Below are 16,909 nucleotides of genomic sequence, written 5' to 3' on the forward strand. Positions count from 1 at the left end.
GAGGGAGGGAGGGAGGGAGGGAGGGAAGGAAGGAAGGAAGGAAGGAAGGAAGGAAGGAAGGAAGGAAGGGAAAATGTGATATATATGACATTTTGAGCTAGGGACAACGAAGTAAGGCACTTTGAGTTCTTACTTCGGGCTGTTATAGGATGATAAGAAAAGATGTTTAGTCATTAGACGTTTGCCTTGCCTTATAGATAGGTGAAAAGGTTATCTTTTATAATCTCTTATTGTGGGAAGGCCCCTACTTCAAATTCCTCTAGGTAGTTGAGGGGGAGGCGGTGTTCTCCCCAGGGTCTTGGTTCCCTTTAGCTTGTAATAATCCTAATACAACAGAGGTACATCTTGGGGTGACTCATCCCGAACCTCTGCAGAAGTTAACTTGAAGAATCAAGGGTCCATCTGGAGACAGGGACATTGGTCCTAAGAAACAGTGATGAGCCTGACCTGTGGTGGCACAGTGGATAAAATGTCAACCTGGAAACACTGAGGTTGCCGATTCAAAACCCTGGCTTGCCTGGTCAAGGCACATATGGGAGTTGATGCTTCCTGCTCCTCCCCCTTCTCTCTCTCTCTCTCTCTCTCCCCCCTCCTCTCTAAAATGAATAAATTTAAAAAAATTAAAAAAAAAGAAAAAGAAACAGTGATGATGTGGGGCATGGGATGGAGGAAGGTAGGTAGGGCTGGCTCTGAAATCCACCCAAACCTCACAGTTACAGGGGGGAACCTGGAGATGTCCTGCAGGAACTACCAGCCTCCAGGCTGTGGATAGGCTGGAGGAGGTGGGCTGGGGGTGGGGGTGAGCAGGGGAGAGGTTTCTCTGCTAGTAATCTCTCAACTGTCTCAGTAAGAAGGCTCAGTGGTGGCAGCAGCAGCAGCAGCAGCAGCAGCCTCCTCTTCCGTCAGTCTCTGCTGTGAGACAGGTGGGAATTTATATGCTCCGATCACATGTCTCAGCTGGCTAACCTACTTATCCTTTGAAGATTGGCGCTGGGGCAGATAGAGGCCAAAAGGAATTGCCTAAGGAAGAAGCAGAGCAGGGGAAAGCCCCAGTAGTGCTTGGGGACCTGGGTTTGAAGGTCTGTGGGGTGGGGGAGAGACTACATGTGATGAGAAGATGCTACAGACAGTGTCTGTGAGCCCTGTGCATGTCCTGGCCACCATGTGCCTCCAGCATCAGGCATGCGCCTGTTTGAAAGGCCCGAGTTTACCTGAGATTAAAGATTTCTATAGCTGGAGCAGGCTGAACTCTGGGTACCTGTGTTAACCTTGGAGCTGCTTGCAAGCTCTCCCAAAGCTGCCATCCTCTGTCCCTTCTTAACTAGTTTCCTTGCCCTTAGAGCAGCGGTTCTCAACCTGTGGGTCGCGACCCCGCTGCCTTAGAGAGTGGAAGAAGGATGGTGTGGTGGTGGTGGTGGGGTAGGATGAGCAAGACTCTTGCTTTCAAAGCCTTTCTATCTAGTTTAGGGATTCCCTGTGGGGAGCCTGAACTCCAGGGCTGGAACTGAAGGAAATTGATTGGGGGGGGGTGGAGGGGGGCGAGGTGCAGACTGACAACTTCACAATCCTTTGAGAGCGCTGGAATCTGCAACCCAAACGGCTTTCCCACCATTATTACCACTATTGTCTAGTTTGTGATCCAGAGACCTGTCCATACTGAGTGACTTCAGCTCTCCTTTCCTCTCTGCCCACAAATCAGCCCTTCACCGCCAACCTTCCAGTCATGGGTCTACAACTGCGTTCTGGCCCCCGCCGCCGGGGCTGCTCTCCTCCTCCTCGCCATCCTCGCCGCCGCGGGCTGCGGGCGGGGCGGGGCCCTTTAAGAACAGCCGTCCAGACGGTCAGTAGTTTGGAGAAGAGCGCAATCGCCTGGTGGGCCCGAGAGGACTAGGCGCTGAGGACCGGGTTCAGGGAGCCGGGGAGCGCCTCAACCGCCCCTCCCGACCTGTCATCTGTCCTCTGATCTGAAGCCCAGGCCCTCCCCTACCTTCTGCTCCGCCCCCGCCCCGCCCGGCCCGGGCTGCCGGGACCCGGAGCCGGGAGCCGGGAGCCGGGACTCAGAGCCCGGACTCGAGTGCTGCATCCCGAGTCTTCATCCCCGGCCCTTGACAACGCAAAGCATCTCGGCCCACACCGGCCCGGGGGCACCTCAAGGTGACTAGGCATGCGGGAGATGGGAGGGGTAAGCCCACCGTGAGGGGCTTAGTTGGCCGGGAGGTTTTGAGTCCCGGTGGTGCGCCAGTCTTTGCGGAGCGCCTGCGGCGCGCGGACCCAGGGTCGCAGGCGGGTCGGGCGGGCCAGGGCATTGCGCCCAAGGATGGGGAGAGGCCCAGAGCCTCATCTTCCTCCAGTTTACCCTGCTTCATCCTGCATTCATGCTGCTACCCTGACCTCCTAGCGGTCAGCCTCCACCGGCCGCCCCTTCCCTCTTCCCCGCCCCCCAGCCATCCAGTCCCCTGGGGCTGCTGGCCTATTGGGTAAGGAGATTAGCACGGCTGTCGGGAGGAGGGAGCGGCTGAGGGCTTTGCAGGGCCCAGCTGGGGCTAGGCTGGGGCTGGGGTTGCCCGAGACCAAAGAGAGGTCGGGACTGAGCGTTGCTGCGCCAGGTGTGGGGGGCAGGGAGAAGGCAGATGCTCTGGAGGTGGAAAGTGGGGTGCTCCCAGTAGCTCACCTGTCCTGAAAAGAAAGCGAGGAGTGGGGGCAGGGGCAGCCTTAAGAAACACGGAAGCTTTGAGCCAGGGTTCGGGGATCTGCCCCGAACTGAGCAGGCCCTCCTACTGCAGGCTGCCGGCGTGATGGCGGAAAAGACACTGGATGCCGTGGGCTGTGGACTAGGACCGGGGGCTGTGTCCATGGCCGTGGCGCTGGAGGACGGGGCGGAGCCCCCTGTGCTGTCTACGCACCTGAAGAAAGTGGAGAACCATATCACTGAAGCCCAGCGCTTCTCCCACCTGCCTAAGCGCTCAGCTGTGGACATTGAGTTCGTGGAGCTGTCCTATTCTGTGCGGGAGGGGCCCTGCTGGCGAAAACGCGGTAGGGAGCAGTCTGGTGGGGAGCTGTGGCCATCCCCTCCCCTCAGCGAGTTGCTTATTGGGGAGCATGAGGCCTGGGTGTCCTCTGTTCTGCAAATCCTGCACCAGTGAGCCCTGTGGGAACAGGCAACCACAGCCCCTCGCAGTGCACATAGTTGAGGTGCCAGGGACCGGGTTTCCTCCATATCTGTGAGCCCTGTGAGACACTGGGTTTAATTGGTTATTGAAGCTTTCCTCTTCTAAGTTGACATTAAGACCTCTGGTCTTGGAGTTTTCTTTGTTTTTAGGTGGGATTCTTGCTTTTGAGGGCTGGCAATGAGAAAGTGTGTGTGAAGGTGTGTGTGGGGCTTTCAGGGGTTCTCAGTGTTTAGCAATTTTCTCGTATCTATAGAACACTGCTAATTTTTAAAGACTCATTCCTGTAACTTACCTCATTCTTGCCAAAGTCCTTCAAACAGGGAGGGTGAAGGTTTGGCAGGATAGATGACATCCCATGTTACTAATAAGGAAACTGAGGCCCAGAGAAGTTGAGTAACGTGACATGTCACACATCTAATAAGCCGTAGAACCGGCATCAGAAACTAGGTTTCACAGCTCTCTGTGCATTTTCCTGTCAACATAAGAATGTCCAAACCTATAGGAAAAGAACCTATGAGTTTATTTAAATGGAAGACATACTCAGAAACAAGATCTCAACAGACTGAGAAAATGCTCTATGCTCTGGAGAATGGCAGTTTGACAGTTCTTTTCTTACATTCAGAATTAAAGGAGAAATCAGAAAGGTTGCATGCAATCTATTGGTGGCAGATTAGGGAGATAGAAGAAAGTGGGAAATCTCTGGAATTTAACACATAGAAATGGCAACAAGATAACAATGAGGAGTTTTAGCACAGGTCCTCCTGTCAGGGCAGTTACACATTCAGGGCCTGGAAAAAACGATTACTCTGGCTCAAGAACAATCAATGGACAGGGCCCACTTAGGCAAAGATCCACATTTGACTAAGGAAGCTACAGGCCTAGTGTGTGACTACTCACCAAGACCTGGCCAGTTATCATCCTGCAAGGTTACTCTCAGTATAAATGAGCTTGTCAGGTTTACTAAGTAGCCCCCTCTTTCATTCACAGTATTTTTCTCCCTCCTAAGTTTCCTGTTACAGCATTCCCATCTCCTCCTCTTTTCCCCCATTAGGGCATTTGGGTAGGGTCTGGGGCTCTGAGTTCCTTTGAACCCTGACCATACCCTGCATCTCCTGCCCTGGGCAGCTTGGGCTAGGACAGAGAAGACAGAATCTTTTTCAGAGCCTGGGTGTGGGTGAGGGGTGGAGCTGGGACATTGTTCTATGAGGTTAGGAAGTAGATCTAGGGTGCTTCCTAGCAGGGTTGAGCATGAGCTGTCTCTGCATTCCCCACCCTCATTCCAGTGAGCAACTGAGAGATCACAGGGCATGAGCCAATGGAAAGTGAGGCATCTAGGCTCCCTGCCCAGTGCCCTAACCCTAAGCAGCCTCTCTCAGCTCTGAGACCAACTCTGGGCAAAAGAGCTGTTATTTCCTTATCTCTCACATACTCTCCCAGTTTTAAGGAGAAAGGAAGGTACAAAGGAAACGTGGTGAGATAGGCCAGCTCTCTGGATGCTTCAACCCACTCGCCACAAAACTGGCAGCCTTTACCTGGTCCTTCACTTCTTTGGATCTTGCCAGCCCCTTTCACTCCATGTCCATTCTGCTGACTCTTCTGTGCCTTGCCCCTTTCTCTGCCCTCTGTCATTCTCTCTCTAATTTGCCCTTTCACTTGAATCACTCTCCTTCTCCAAAGGAAAGACATTAATTACAGGTAGGCAGACAGGAAAAAGAGCAAAGGATGTGAAGAAGAGGGAGGTTTCTGCTTTTTCGAGGTAAGGATTTGTCACCAGTCTCCCCTAATTATAAGTAACGTTTCTTGTTTTTCAAAGTGCTTTTAAATTAATTATTAATTATCTCAATATTCACAATAAGCCTGTTATATACTTGGTAGGAGATATTACTATCTTTAATTATTCAAAAAATATTTGTTTATTTACTTGTTGATTTTTAGAAAAAGAGGAAGGGAGAAAGAGAAAGAAACACTGACTTGTTGTTCTACCTATCATGCTGTCCTTGGTTGATGCTTGTATGTGCCCTGACCAGGGATTGAACCCATAACCTCAACCTCGGCATGTTGGGATCATGCTGTAACCCAGGGGTCCCCAAATTTTTTACACAGGGGGCCAGTTCACTGTCCCTCAGACCGTTGGAGGGCCGCCACATACAGTGCTCCTCTCACTAACCACCAATGAAAGAGGTGCCAGAAGTGCGGTGGCGGGGGGGGGGGGGGCGGGGGGGGCAGGATAAATGGCCTCAGGGGGCCGCATGCAGCCTGTGGGGCCGGGGCCTAGTTTGGGGACACCTGCTCTAACCAAATGAGCTACCTGGCCAGGATCACTGTCTTTATTTTATAGATGAGGAAACGGAGGCCTTGGAATATTAAGTGACTTAAAATTGCAAAGAGAGTTACTGACTGAGGCAGGACTAGAACTTTGGTTCTCTCCTGTCTGAAAGCCTGGAAGGCCCCAGGAATCCAAAGATACAGGTTCCTAGCCACTTGTAAGTTGTATGGCCTTGGGAAAGCTGCTTACCCTCTCTTGGCCTCACTTTTCTTATCTGTAAACAGGGATGATAAGAATACCTACTACATAGGCTTGTTGCTAAGCTCAGATATTATCTGTGAAAATGCTTTGTGAAAGGCAAGTATTAAGATTATTGTATTATGTATCAGTGTTCAATCTAGTGTTGGCTGTGATTAAATGAGGGGAAGGTTTAACATTGCCAGTTTCTTCCCCTGCAAAAAAAAGAAAATCACTTCCCATGAGTGGCTCTGGGAGGCATATGCTGAAGTGCAGAAGAAGCCCATGTCTTTCTGACTGATAAAAGCGATGACTGAGGCAGAGGGCTGGAACCCATGACTTCCCTTCTTCCAGTTAGCAACTTGCTGGTGACCTTGGGTGAATCACTGGATATCCTTGAACCCCAGTTGCCTCATGCATGATGCTACAACTGCAACTAAGGTTATGAACTTTGTAAACTGTGAAACACCATCCAGGCAGTTGGTGTGGTCAGGACCCCACAGTGGGCAACAGCTGTCACCCTTCTGGCAGGATGTCCCAGAGGGAAAGCTGGGTGCTTTGAAGGGAGGGGGAAAGGTCACATCCCTTTACTGTCTCTGCTAAGGAGATAGAGTGCAGAGGACTTGGGCTCTGTGGGGGGTCAGAGGGTGTAGTGAGCAGAGTGCCTAGTAGGGGGTTGATGTTTTGGCTTCCCTGAAGCAGGTTTGCAAGCATAGCAGGCAGGGCTCACCTCCTTGGCTTCATCCTTCTTCTCCACCACTTGTCTCAGCAGGTCACCCATGTAGTCTCTGCCCTCTGCGCCCTGATTGTATTACATATATGTTTTTAATTAGGAGAGCTTTTCCACCCAAAGCCTGGAGAACCTCTGCCTTCCCTTTCCATTTTAGAATCCTGCTCATCCTTCAAGACTTAGTGGAAATACCACCTCTTCCATAAAGCCATTCCTGATTTCACCCTTGCCCCTCCACTTCCAATTCCATTGTCTGCATCCTCATTGTGCATTATTTATACTTTTGTTATAACCCGCATTTTGTCTTTCCTCAGATCCATAGATGTTTTTCATCTCTTTTACTTAGACTGTGACCTCGAGTGCAGGCTGTGTCTTCCTCATTTTTTTGTCCAGTGTTTGGTACAAAGCTTGGAACATAGTAGATATCAATAAGTGTTTGTCAAATAGAGTTAATAAAATGTCACTTTTTTTTTTTGTATTTTTCTGAAGTTGGAAATGGGGAGGCAGTCAGACAGACTCCCACATGCGCCCGACCGGATCCACCCAGCATGCCCACCAGGAGGCGATGCTCTGCCCATCTGGGAGTCACTCTGGGGCAACCAGAGCCATTCTAGTGCCTGAGGCAGAGGCCACAGAGCCATCCTCAGCGCCCAGGCCAACTTTGCTCCAATGGAGCCTTGGCTGCAGGAGGGGAAGAGAGAGACAGAGAGGAAGGAGGGGAAGAGGGGTGGAGAAGCAGATGGGCGTTTCTCCTGTGTGCCCTGGCCAGGAATCAAACCCGGGACTCCCGCACGCCAGGCCGACGCTCTACCACTGAGCCAACAAGCCAGGGCCAAAATGTCACTTTTTAAATTCACTCTGTGTGCCAAGCACTGTCATATGTTTTACATGTGTTTTACATATGTCTCACTTAATCTTTATAACAACCCTATGAGATAGGTACTATCATCCTCATTTTGCAGATGAGTGACCTGGAGCTCAGAGAGGTTAAGCACTTGCCTGAGGTCACACAGCTGGTAAGTGTGGAGCCAGAATTTGAACCTAGATTCACCTGACTCCAAACCAGTGCATATGCTGCCTCCCAGTGAGTGAATGATCAGTGAGATTTTACTGGGCCACATTAGGGGCCACAGAGACAAAGATGGAACAGACAGAGCACAAAGATGAAGACTTTTCCAGAATGAGGCTAAAGCTCTGAGAACACACACTCAGAACAAACACTACTGAGCATCTAGTTGCCAGACAGTCTGCTGAGGTTACAAAGATGAGTAAGACAAAGACCTTGCCCCCCAAGGAGCTCACTGGTTAAGAGGCTGGAAGGCCTGACCAGGTGGTGGCGCAGTGGATAGAGCGTCAGACTGGGATGCGGAGAACCCAGGTTTGAGACCCCGAGGTCACCAACTTGAGCGTGGGCTCATCTGGTTTAAGCAAAGCTCACCAGCTTGGACCCAGGGTCGCTGGCTCGAGCAAGGGGTTACTCAGTCTGCTGTAGCCCTATGGTCAAGGCACATATGAGAAGGCAATCAATGAGCAACTAAGGTATCACAACGAAAAACTGATGATTGATGCTTCTCATCTCTCTCCGTTCCTGTCTGTCCCTATCTGTTCCTCTCTCTGACTCTCTCTGTCTTTGTAAAAAAAAAAAAGGCTGGAAGAAGAGGGTAGGGACAGGCACAGCAAGTAACAGCTGGCTCAGTAGGAAAGTCCCTGGAGGGGGTAAGAGCATGACCACTGTGTTTATAGAAGAGGAACATGGTTTTCTCTAACCTTGACTCCCCTCCCCATGCTCATCCATGAGATGTGGGGGTTTCCTAAAGCTTTCAGAAGATTATGGTCACCTCTGGGACTTTGACATTAGTAGTGGTAATTTTTAGGGGGACATGATAAAAGGGTGTGGGTTATTTGGGGGGCTCTGACGGTTACTTCTCCATCCTAACCAATTCACATTGAGTAAAGACTGCCTATTTCATGAATAGCTATGGGTGCTCCTGAAAGTTCAGGATGCCTCTGTTCACTACAGCCCTTATCAAAAGTTCCTCCCTCCCTCATTACAGGTTATAAGACCCTCCTCAAGTGCTTATCAGGTAAATTCTGCCGCCGGGAGCTAATTGGCATCATGGGACCCTCAGGGGCTGGCAAGTCTACGTTTATGAACATCTTGGCAGGATACAGGTAAGGACAAGACCAAGGTGGAGTGTGGGAAGGACCCACGAAGAAGGACCCCTCAGAAAGTACCAAAAGTGTTCTGAAGTAGCCTTGACCTCCATCTCCAACTGATGTTCCTGCAGGGAGTCTGGAATGAAGGGGCAGATCCTGGTCAACAGGAGACCCCGAGAACTGAGGACGTTCCGCAAGATGTCCTGTTACATCATGCAGGATGACTTGCTGCTGCCACACCTCACAGTGTTGGAAGCTATGATGGTGAGTGCTGGATGGCAGATCTCCTCCTCCCAATCACCCTTTCTGTCTGCTGTCCCCACCCTTCTCATTGACTAAGGGGTAACACAGTGGTCTCCTCTCACATGTAGCTGACCCACCTATTCTCTGGGCCTCAGGTCTCTGCTAACCTGAAGCTGAGTGAGAAGCAGGAGGTGAAGAAGGAGCTGGTGAGTGGGCAAGGAATATGGGAGGACTGGGACAGCCGTCCTTTTTGGTGCTACTGAGGTCTGGGGCCTTGAGTTGGGGAGTGGGAGAGTGGTGCCCAAGGCTGGCACTCTGGACTTAAGGGCAATGCTTATTTACATTGGGTGGTACCTAGGGAAGCAGAGACTGAAGCTGATCTGGAGTTGGGGACGGGGCTGGGGCAGGTGACGGAGATCCTGACAGCATTGGGCCTGATGTCCTGCTCCCACACGAGAACAGCCCTGCTCTCCAGTGGGCAGAGGAAGCGCCTGGCCATCGCCCTGGAGCTGGTCAACAACCCGCCTGTCATGTTCTTCGATGAGCCCACCAGGTAGTTCTCCCCCTCCTCTCCCACCAGGATGCCTGCTTCATCAGCCCTGAGCTAGGGCTGGAGGCTGCATCTGTTCCACTGCTGGAGACTAGAGCCTGTGTTGTCAGCCTCCTCAGGCTAAGGCTCACTCCTTCATCTCCATCTTTGTCGGTCCTGTTGCCTTAGCAGTCCTATCCTTCACATGGGCAGAAATCCCGATGTCTTCCTTGACTGATGTCTGATGCCTCCTTCTTCTCTCCCCAACAGCCAGTCACTAAGTCCTGCAGATTCTACCTCCCTTGTCATCTCTCAGACGCACCCTACCCCATCCCTAGTGCCAGTGCTAAGTTCAGGGCATCATCAACTCTTGCCTGAATTTCTGCAACGGACTCCTATTTCCGTGGCTCCAGTCTATCCCAGGCAGTCCCTCCGAGCAGTACTCACTCCCATATTTGAAAACATGCAATGATGTTCATTTGCCCTCAGAATCAAGTCAGAGGACTTATAAGGTTCTTCTCTGAACCTGCTTCTCTGACCTCACATCTTGCTTCACAGTGGCTTGTATTTTATGCTCTAATAATATTTCTTATAATTTCTTATAATTCTTTAGTCAAGCCATGTGTTTCATGCCTCTAAGCTTTGCACATGCTGTGTCTTCTGCCTGGAATGCCCTTCACCACCATGCCTGCCCTTCCACTGTCACCTGGGTTAGCTCATTTTATTTATTTATTTATTTATTTTTATTTTTTTACAGAGACATAGAGTGAGTCAGAGAGAGGGATAGACAGGGACAGACAGACAGGAACGGAGAGAGATGAGAAGCATCAATCATTAGTTTTTCATTGCGTGTTGTAACACCTTAGTTGTTCATTGATTGCTTTCTCCTATGTGCCTTGACCATGAGCCTTCAGCAGACCGAGTAACCCCTTGCTGGAGCCAGCGACCTTGGGTTCAAGCTGGTGGGCTTTTTTTTTTTTTTTTTTTTTGCTTAAACCAGATGAGCCCACGCTCAAGCTGGCAACCTCGGGGTCTCGAACCTGGGTCCTCTGCATCCCAGTCTGACACTCTATCCACTGCGCCACTGCCTGGTCAGGCTGGGTTAGCTCTTTCTTCTTCCAGACTCACTTGGGAACCTTCTCTGAATACCCGGCAGCACCCTTGTACAGAAGAGCTGAATCCTCCTCTTCTCTTTCATTCCATGTTTCTGTAGCACATTCCACATGATCTCAAATGATCTGTACACTTACCTCTCCCTCTAGATCTAGAGTCTATGTCTCACCCATTCACCATTGTAATCCCAGTGCTTGGCATTCAGTAGGTGCTCATTATATACTTAAACTAAACAGTACTCTGGACTTCCTGGTACCTCCAAATGCCTGAATCATAATGCGTATAGGATATAGAGGTGGTCATAGTGACCCCATCCTGCCAGCTCCATCCCCTTCACAGTGGCTGCATCACCCCAAACATTCCCTTCTCTTCGCTCTGCCTACCTCACCCACTCCCTGATGGCCTTTCTCTGGACAGTGGTCTGGACAGCGCCTCCTGTTTTCAAGTGGTGTCCCTCATGAAGTCCCTGGCCCAGGGAGGCCGTACTGTCATCTGCACCATCCACCAGCCCAGTGCCAAACTCTTTGAGATGTTTGACAAGGTGAGTGTCTCCAGTCCTCAAAGATGACTGGCTTGAGATGGGGGAAAGAAGGGGATAAATGGAGGTGCTGTTGGGTCCTGCCTGGGTCACTGGTTTTGCTTTCTTCAGCCTTCTTTTTCCTCCTCAGCTCTATATCCTGAGCCAGGGTCAGTGCATCTTCAAGGGCATGGTCACCAATCTGATCCCCTATTTGAAGGGCCTTGGCTTGCACTGCCCCACCTACCACAACCCAGCTGACTTCAGTGAGTGGGGGCCTGTTGGTAGGGGTGGGATGTGAGAGGGAAGGGACAAAACTGGGGGCTTGAGTTATGTACTCAGGCCTCCTGGAAGCAGAGATCTCACTGTCATCTGCCTTCACCACACACCCAAGGAGGGGCTAGCTGGTTCTTGGGAGCCAAGGATAGATCTTAGCTGAGCACCCCCTTCTGTGTCCCCCAGTCATTGAGGTGGCCTCAGGTGAGTATGGAGACCTGAACCCCATGTTGTTCAGAGCTGTGCAGAATGGGCTGTGTGCCATGACTGAGAAGAAGAGCAGCCCCGAGAAGAACGAGATCCCCACCCCTTGCCCCCATTGCCCTCCGGTGAGTAGGGGTGAAGAGGGCAGAGAGTGTAGAGTGGGGGGAGGGGGGAGGGGACCATAACAATGGCCCTGCCAAGGAGGTATGAACCGTTGGGTACTAGGAAGAACCTAGGACTTGGAACAGACCTACTATTAACAGCTGTGTGACTTTTGGCACCTTACTTAACCTCTTTGAGCTTCTGCTTTTTTGTTCATTTATTCCCTCAGTAAACTTAAAAAGTTGATTTTAGAGAGAGAGGAAGGAAGAGGGAGAGAGAGAGAAACATTGATTTATTGTTTCATTTATTCATGCATTCATTGGTTGGTTCCTGCATGTGCCCTGACCCAGGATCAAACTTGCAACCTTGACATATTAGAACAATGTTCGAACCAACTGAGCTACCCAGGAGAAGGGCTTGGGTTTTCCCACTGCCTGGGCTGGGTATTCAGGGGTGCATGCATAGGCTCACTTGATCCCATTATTTGGGCTAGGCAAGCAGGGGTATGTGCATAGGCTCACTGATCCCATCCCCTGGGCTGAGTATGCAGCAGGTGTGTGCGTAGGCTCACTTATCCAATTTCCTCTCCCCAGGAGGTGGATCCCATTGAAAGCCATACTTTTGCCACCAGCACCCTCACACAGTTCTGCATCCTCTTCAAAAGGACCTTCTTGTCCATCCTCAGGGACACGGTGAGGCATCAAGCTGTGGGAGAGGAGGCTGGCATAGGCCTAGCCTTTTGGAGCATGGGATCCTAGCAGTGCCCCACACCACCACCCTGCAGTGCATCTATTGGTCTATGTGCCTGTGAGGGCATCTCCAAGTTCCTACTCCATGTGGCTGCCCATCCCTAGCCTGTGACTTATCCCTCTCCTCATGATGACCTTGTCACACAGGTCCTGACCCACCTGCGGTTCGTGTCTCACATGGTGATTGGTGTGCTCATTGGTCTCCTCTACCTGCACATCGGTGATGATGCCAGCAAGGTCTTCAACAACACTGGCTGCCTCTTCTTTTCCATGCTATTCCTCATGTTCGCTGCTCTTATGCCAACTGTGCTTACCTGTGAGCTAAGCTGCCCTGGGCAGGGGCAGGGATGCTAAGGCATGGGTAGGGGCCAGGGTATTTGCCAGCTTTGCCTAATCTGCCTGTGTCCTCAGTCCCCTTAGAGATGGCAGTCTTCATGAGGGAGCATCTGAACTACTGGTACAGCCTCAAAGCATATTATCTGGCCAAGACGATGGCTGATGTGCCCTTTCAGGTGAGCCTCTTCCTCCCAGCTGCCCACTGCTTTCCTCCTTTCTTGCTCCTTCCATCCTTGCTTGCTTGCCTCCTTACCTTATCACCTGTCATCTGTTCTTCTACTTCTACTCACTCAGAAAACAGGTGGTGAGTTCCTACCATGTGTAAGGCTCTGAGCCAGGCAGAGACACAGCAATGAACAAGAAAGCTATAGTCTTGACCTTGTGGAACTAATTTTCTAGTGGGAACAACTGATGACAAACAGAAAACGATAAAAATAATAGCCCTACAAATAACTCTCTAAATCTTATTTGAAGCAGTAGAGAACAGTGTAGGCTCTGGAGCCTCACTGCTACCTGTTAGCTGTGAGACATTGGGCAAGTCACCAAATGTCTCTTTGCTTCAGTGACCCCACCTATAAAATGGAATGATGATAGTGTCTACCTGGGGAATGGTTGTGAGAATTAAATGAGTTCATACATGTAAAGTAATTAGAATGGTGCTTGGCACACACTAAAGTGCCCACTAGATTTGGGTGGTTGTCATTGCCACCTCCACCCTGTTTCAAGCTCTGGGGCCACCCATTCCATATGGCACCTTTGTGCAAATTAGAAAAAGGCGCCCCTCCCTCAGAATGGATGCTGCACTGTGCCAGGGTGCATGGCTTAGTGAGAGAGCACAACTGGATCTCAGCCTCCGGCTGCCTCTTGGTCAGATGTCCATGTGCGGGAACAACCTGTATGACTACATGTAGTAGGTTTGGTCCTTGCCCTCCAGGAGCTGATAACTCATAGGGAGACAAAACTCATATGTAGAGCTAATTAATTAACAATATAAGGAATAAGCTGGTCCAGTTGGGAAGGACTTTAGGAGCTCAGAGGATGGAGAAGTCACAGTGCCTGAACTGATCAGAATGGGCCTAATGGAAGAGGTGAGACATGTGACCTGGGGGGCAGCATGAACAAGAATGTGGAGGTGGGATCAGACCTGGTCACTCAAAGAAAGCTGTGCTAGAGGCTCTGGCCTGGGTGACATGGAGGGTTGGGCTGCCGTGCCCCTGGCTCGCAGCACTCTACCCAGCCTGTGCCACTCCCCAGGTGGTGTGCCCCGTGATGTACTGCAGCATCGTGTACTGGATGACAGGGCAGCCTGCGGAGACCAGCCGCTTCTTGCTCTTCTCAGCGCTGGCCACTGCCACAGCCTTGGTGGCCCAGTCTTTGGGGCTGCTCATTGGAGCAGCCTCCAACTCCCTACAGGTGGGAAGGCTGGTGTTTGAGGACCCCTGAGAGGGGAGAAAGCAGCAGCTGGCATAAGGAGTGGGATAGATCTGTGGGAAACCTTGAGCCTACCCCAGTCCTGGGTGTGTCCTGGTCAGTGCTGTGATGGCTCAGTCCCCTTCCCTCCCCTCCAGGTGGCCACGTTTGTGGGCCCGGTTACCGCCATCCCTGTCCTCTTGTTCTCCGGTTTCTTTGTCAGCTTCAAGACCATCCCTCCTTACCTGCAGTGGAGCTCCTACCTCTCCTACGTCAGGTCAGTGTGGCTTCCCTGACCACCTGCCCCTGCTCCTTCCTGCAGGAGGCCATGCCCCAGCATGAAAGAGTTGCATCTGGGCTCTGGCAGTTTGCCCAGGGAACAGTGACCCTCTACTCTGTATCCTGCTCTGGTGCTCCTGACTGCCTAGGTATGGCTTTGAGGGTGTGATGCTGACCATCTACGGCATGGAGCGAGGAGACCTGACCTGCACGGAGGGGCCCTGCCCTTTCCAGGAGCCACAGAGTATACTCCGAGCACTGGATGTGGAGGACGCCAAGCTCTACCTGGACTTCCTGGTCTTGGGCATCTTCTTCTTGGCCCTGCGGCTGATGGCATACCTTGTGCTTCGGTACCGGGTCAAGTCGGAGAGATAGAGCCTTGCCTTGGCCTGTGCTCCAGCCCCTGCAGCAGGAGGCCCTCAGCTCCAGCCCTTTGGGACTGTTTTAACCTTGTAGACTTGGGCACTGGGTGCTAGTGCAGCCACCCTCCCCTCTATCAGCTTCTCCACAGGTTGTCTGTCTGTACTCCCAGCCTTGGCCCTTGGAGAGGGGGCTGCAGCCCTCCACGCTGTGCCGAGGAGTCTTCCCAAGTTGATGTGGTTTGTAGCTTCCTTCCTTCTCTTTCCAACACCTGCATGCAAAGGCCACTGGGAGGATTCCACCCTCCTTCCTGCCCTTGGCACCTTTCTCTGTTGTCTGCCTGGGATCCTCAGGCTCTCCAGACCCCCACTTGCAACTGACCAAAGTGGCCCCTCTGGGGTTCCCAACCACACAAGTGTTTGTAAATTGAATTGTTATAAGGTTGAGGCTCCAGGGCTGGGCCCTGATGGGGTCCCTGAAAGTCCCACTTGGACCTTGCAATGGAGAGGGAAGGACTCCGGAAGTCTCTTCCTCCTCTTTACCTTCTTCCCCATTCCTCAGACCCTGGCTGATTTAAACAATCTGCTGGGATAGAAGCTGGGTTTTCTGTCTGGGTCATCCTCCCAATCCTGGGGATTTGAGCAACCTGGGGCCATGGGATGCCCTTTCCCCCTCCCCATCACCTTTGGTGGGGGTAGGGCCTTGTGGCACCTCTGCAATATTATCTCTGTTTCTCCCATTGGCCACTGGAATTGGAGAATGCACTTTATTCTGGGGGGAGGGGTAAGGGGTAAGTGGGAGAAGACCCAAGCCTCCTTTGTCACTGCTCCTGCCATATGGCCCTGTGATGGCCCCTCCCCTGCAGAGTTACAGGCACATACATGCGAACAGGCAATCAGCCCTACACCCTTGCTGTGCCTGCTGGCTCGGGGAAGAGTGATGGTGACATGATGATGGTGGGTGCTATGGGAAAGACGGTGCCAACCTCCTCCTGGGTGTCCTGCTTTGACTGTAAGAATGAGGCTGGTACTGTCCAAGGCATCTTCCGAATCTGTAGATGTCTACTCCCAGTCTTCCAACCCAAGCCAGGGGTGGCACAGGGTATTAGCCCCTTGAACTTTAGGACCTAACACAAGCACAAGCATGGGCATAAGTTGGCCTTGGCCACTGCCACCCCATAGCCCTTCTTTTGTGTGTCAAGCTGGCATTCTTACTCCACCCCTTTCCCAGCCATTTGCTGCTTATTCAATCTTCGGTACATGTCTCTCCACCCCCTTCCATCAACCAAAGTGGCTCCTGCACATGCCCTGGGCACCAGGGTGACGGATACACCTGGAGCATGTCTGGATTTCCCGATGGATCCAAGCTCATTCTACTTCTGATTTTCCCGCCCCTAGGGTTCTTTTCCCTCTTTATTACTGATCATACAGCTCTCTACCTTCCCTCAGCCTGCCATAGATTCTCCCCATCACATAAAGATGCCAGTTGTATTTGTGGGAGTTCACCCATTATTAATAAAACCTATATTTATACAGTATCAAGTGTGTAAATGTGTATGGGTCTGGAATTTGGTACCCTGGGCTGGGAAGGTCTCTTCAAAGCACTTGGCAATACACCTGTGAGCTTTAGGGAGCCTGTGGCAAAGTAGGGTAAGTTTTAGGTATACGTCAAGCTAGTGAATGGGCATTTTTTTTTTTTTTTGTATTTTTCTGAAGTTGGAAATGGGGAGCCTGACCAGGTGGTGGCGCAGTGGATAGAGCGTCAGACTGGGATGCGGAAGGACCCAGGTTCGAGACCCCGAGGTCACCAGCTTGAGCACGGGCTCATCTGGCTTGAGCAAAAAGCTCACCAGCTTGGACCCAAGGTCGCTGGCTCCAGCAAGAGGTTACTCGGTCTGCTGAAGGCCCGCGGTCAAGGCACATATGAGAAAGCAATCAATGAACAACTAAGAAGTCGCAACGTGCAACGAAAAACTAATGATTGATGCTTCTCATCTCTCTCCATTCCTGTCTGTCTGTCCCTGTCTATCTCTGCCTATGTAAAAAAAAAAAAAAAGGAAATGGGGAGGCAGACAAACTCCCGCATGCGCCCGACTGGGATCCACCGGCATGCCCACCAGGGGGTGACGCTCTGCCCATCTGGGGCATCGCTCTGCTGTAACCAGAGCCATTCCAGCGCCTGAGACAGAGGCCATAGAGCCATCCTCAGCGCCCGGGCCAACCTTGCTCCAA

At 51.6% G+C, this 16,909-nt stretch overlaps 1 protein-coding gene across 5 annotated transcripts; it reads left to right on the top strand.

Moving 5' to 3' along the window:
- Positions 1 to 1,840: 1,840 nt before the first annotated feature.
- ABCG4 (ATP binding cassette subfamily G member 4) lies at positions 1,841 to 16,209 on the top strand. Of its 5 annotated transcripts, none has more exons than XM_066246521.1 (15): positions 1,841 to 2,154; positions 2,784 to 3,033; positions 8,458 to 8,575; positions 8,692 to 8,824; positions 8,959 to 9,009; positions 9,211 to 9,356; positions 10,863 to 10,986; positions 11,114 to 11,228; positions 11,425 to 11,567; positions 12,138 to 12,236; positions 12,441 to 12,609; positions 12,705 to 12,805; positions 13,884 to 14,042; positions 14,198 to 14,316; positions 14,468 to 16,209. In XM_066246521.1, the coding sequence occupies exons 2-15, from the start codon at positions 2,796 to 2,798 to the stop codon at positions 14,691 to 14,693; spliced, it is 1,941 nt and encodes a 646-aa protein (XP_066102618.1). In that variant the 5' UTR covers positions 1,841 to 2,154; positions 2,784 to 2,795; the 3' UTR covers positions 14,694 to 16,209. The 5 variants fall into 5 exon arrangements, with proteins under 5 accessions (XP_066102618.1, XP_066102644.1, XP_066102627.1 ...); XM_066246547.1 differs by having other exon boundaries at positions 14,263 to 14,316; positions 14,468 to 14,609; XM_066246530.1 differs by lacking the exon at positions 1,841 to 2,154 and adding an exon at positions 2,516 to 2,606.
- The last annotated feature ends 700 nt before the right edge of the window (positions 16,210 to 16,909 follow it).

This window comes from Saccopteryx bilineata, chromosome 1 (genome assembly GCF_036850765.1).
Source record: "Saccopteryx bilineata isolate mSacBil1 chromosome 1, mSacBil1_pri_phased_curated, whole genome shotgun sequence".
NCBI lineage: Eukaryota > Metazoa > Chordata > Mammalia > Chiroptera > Emballonuridae > Saccopteryx > Saccopteryx bilineata.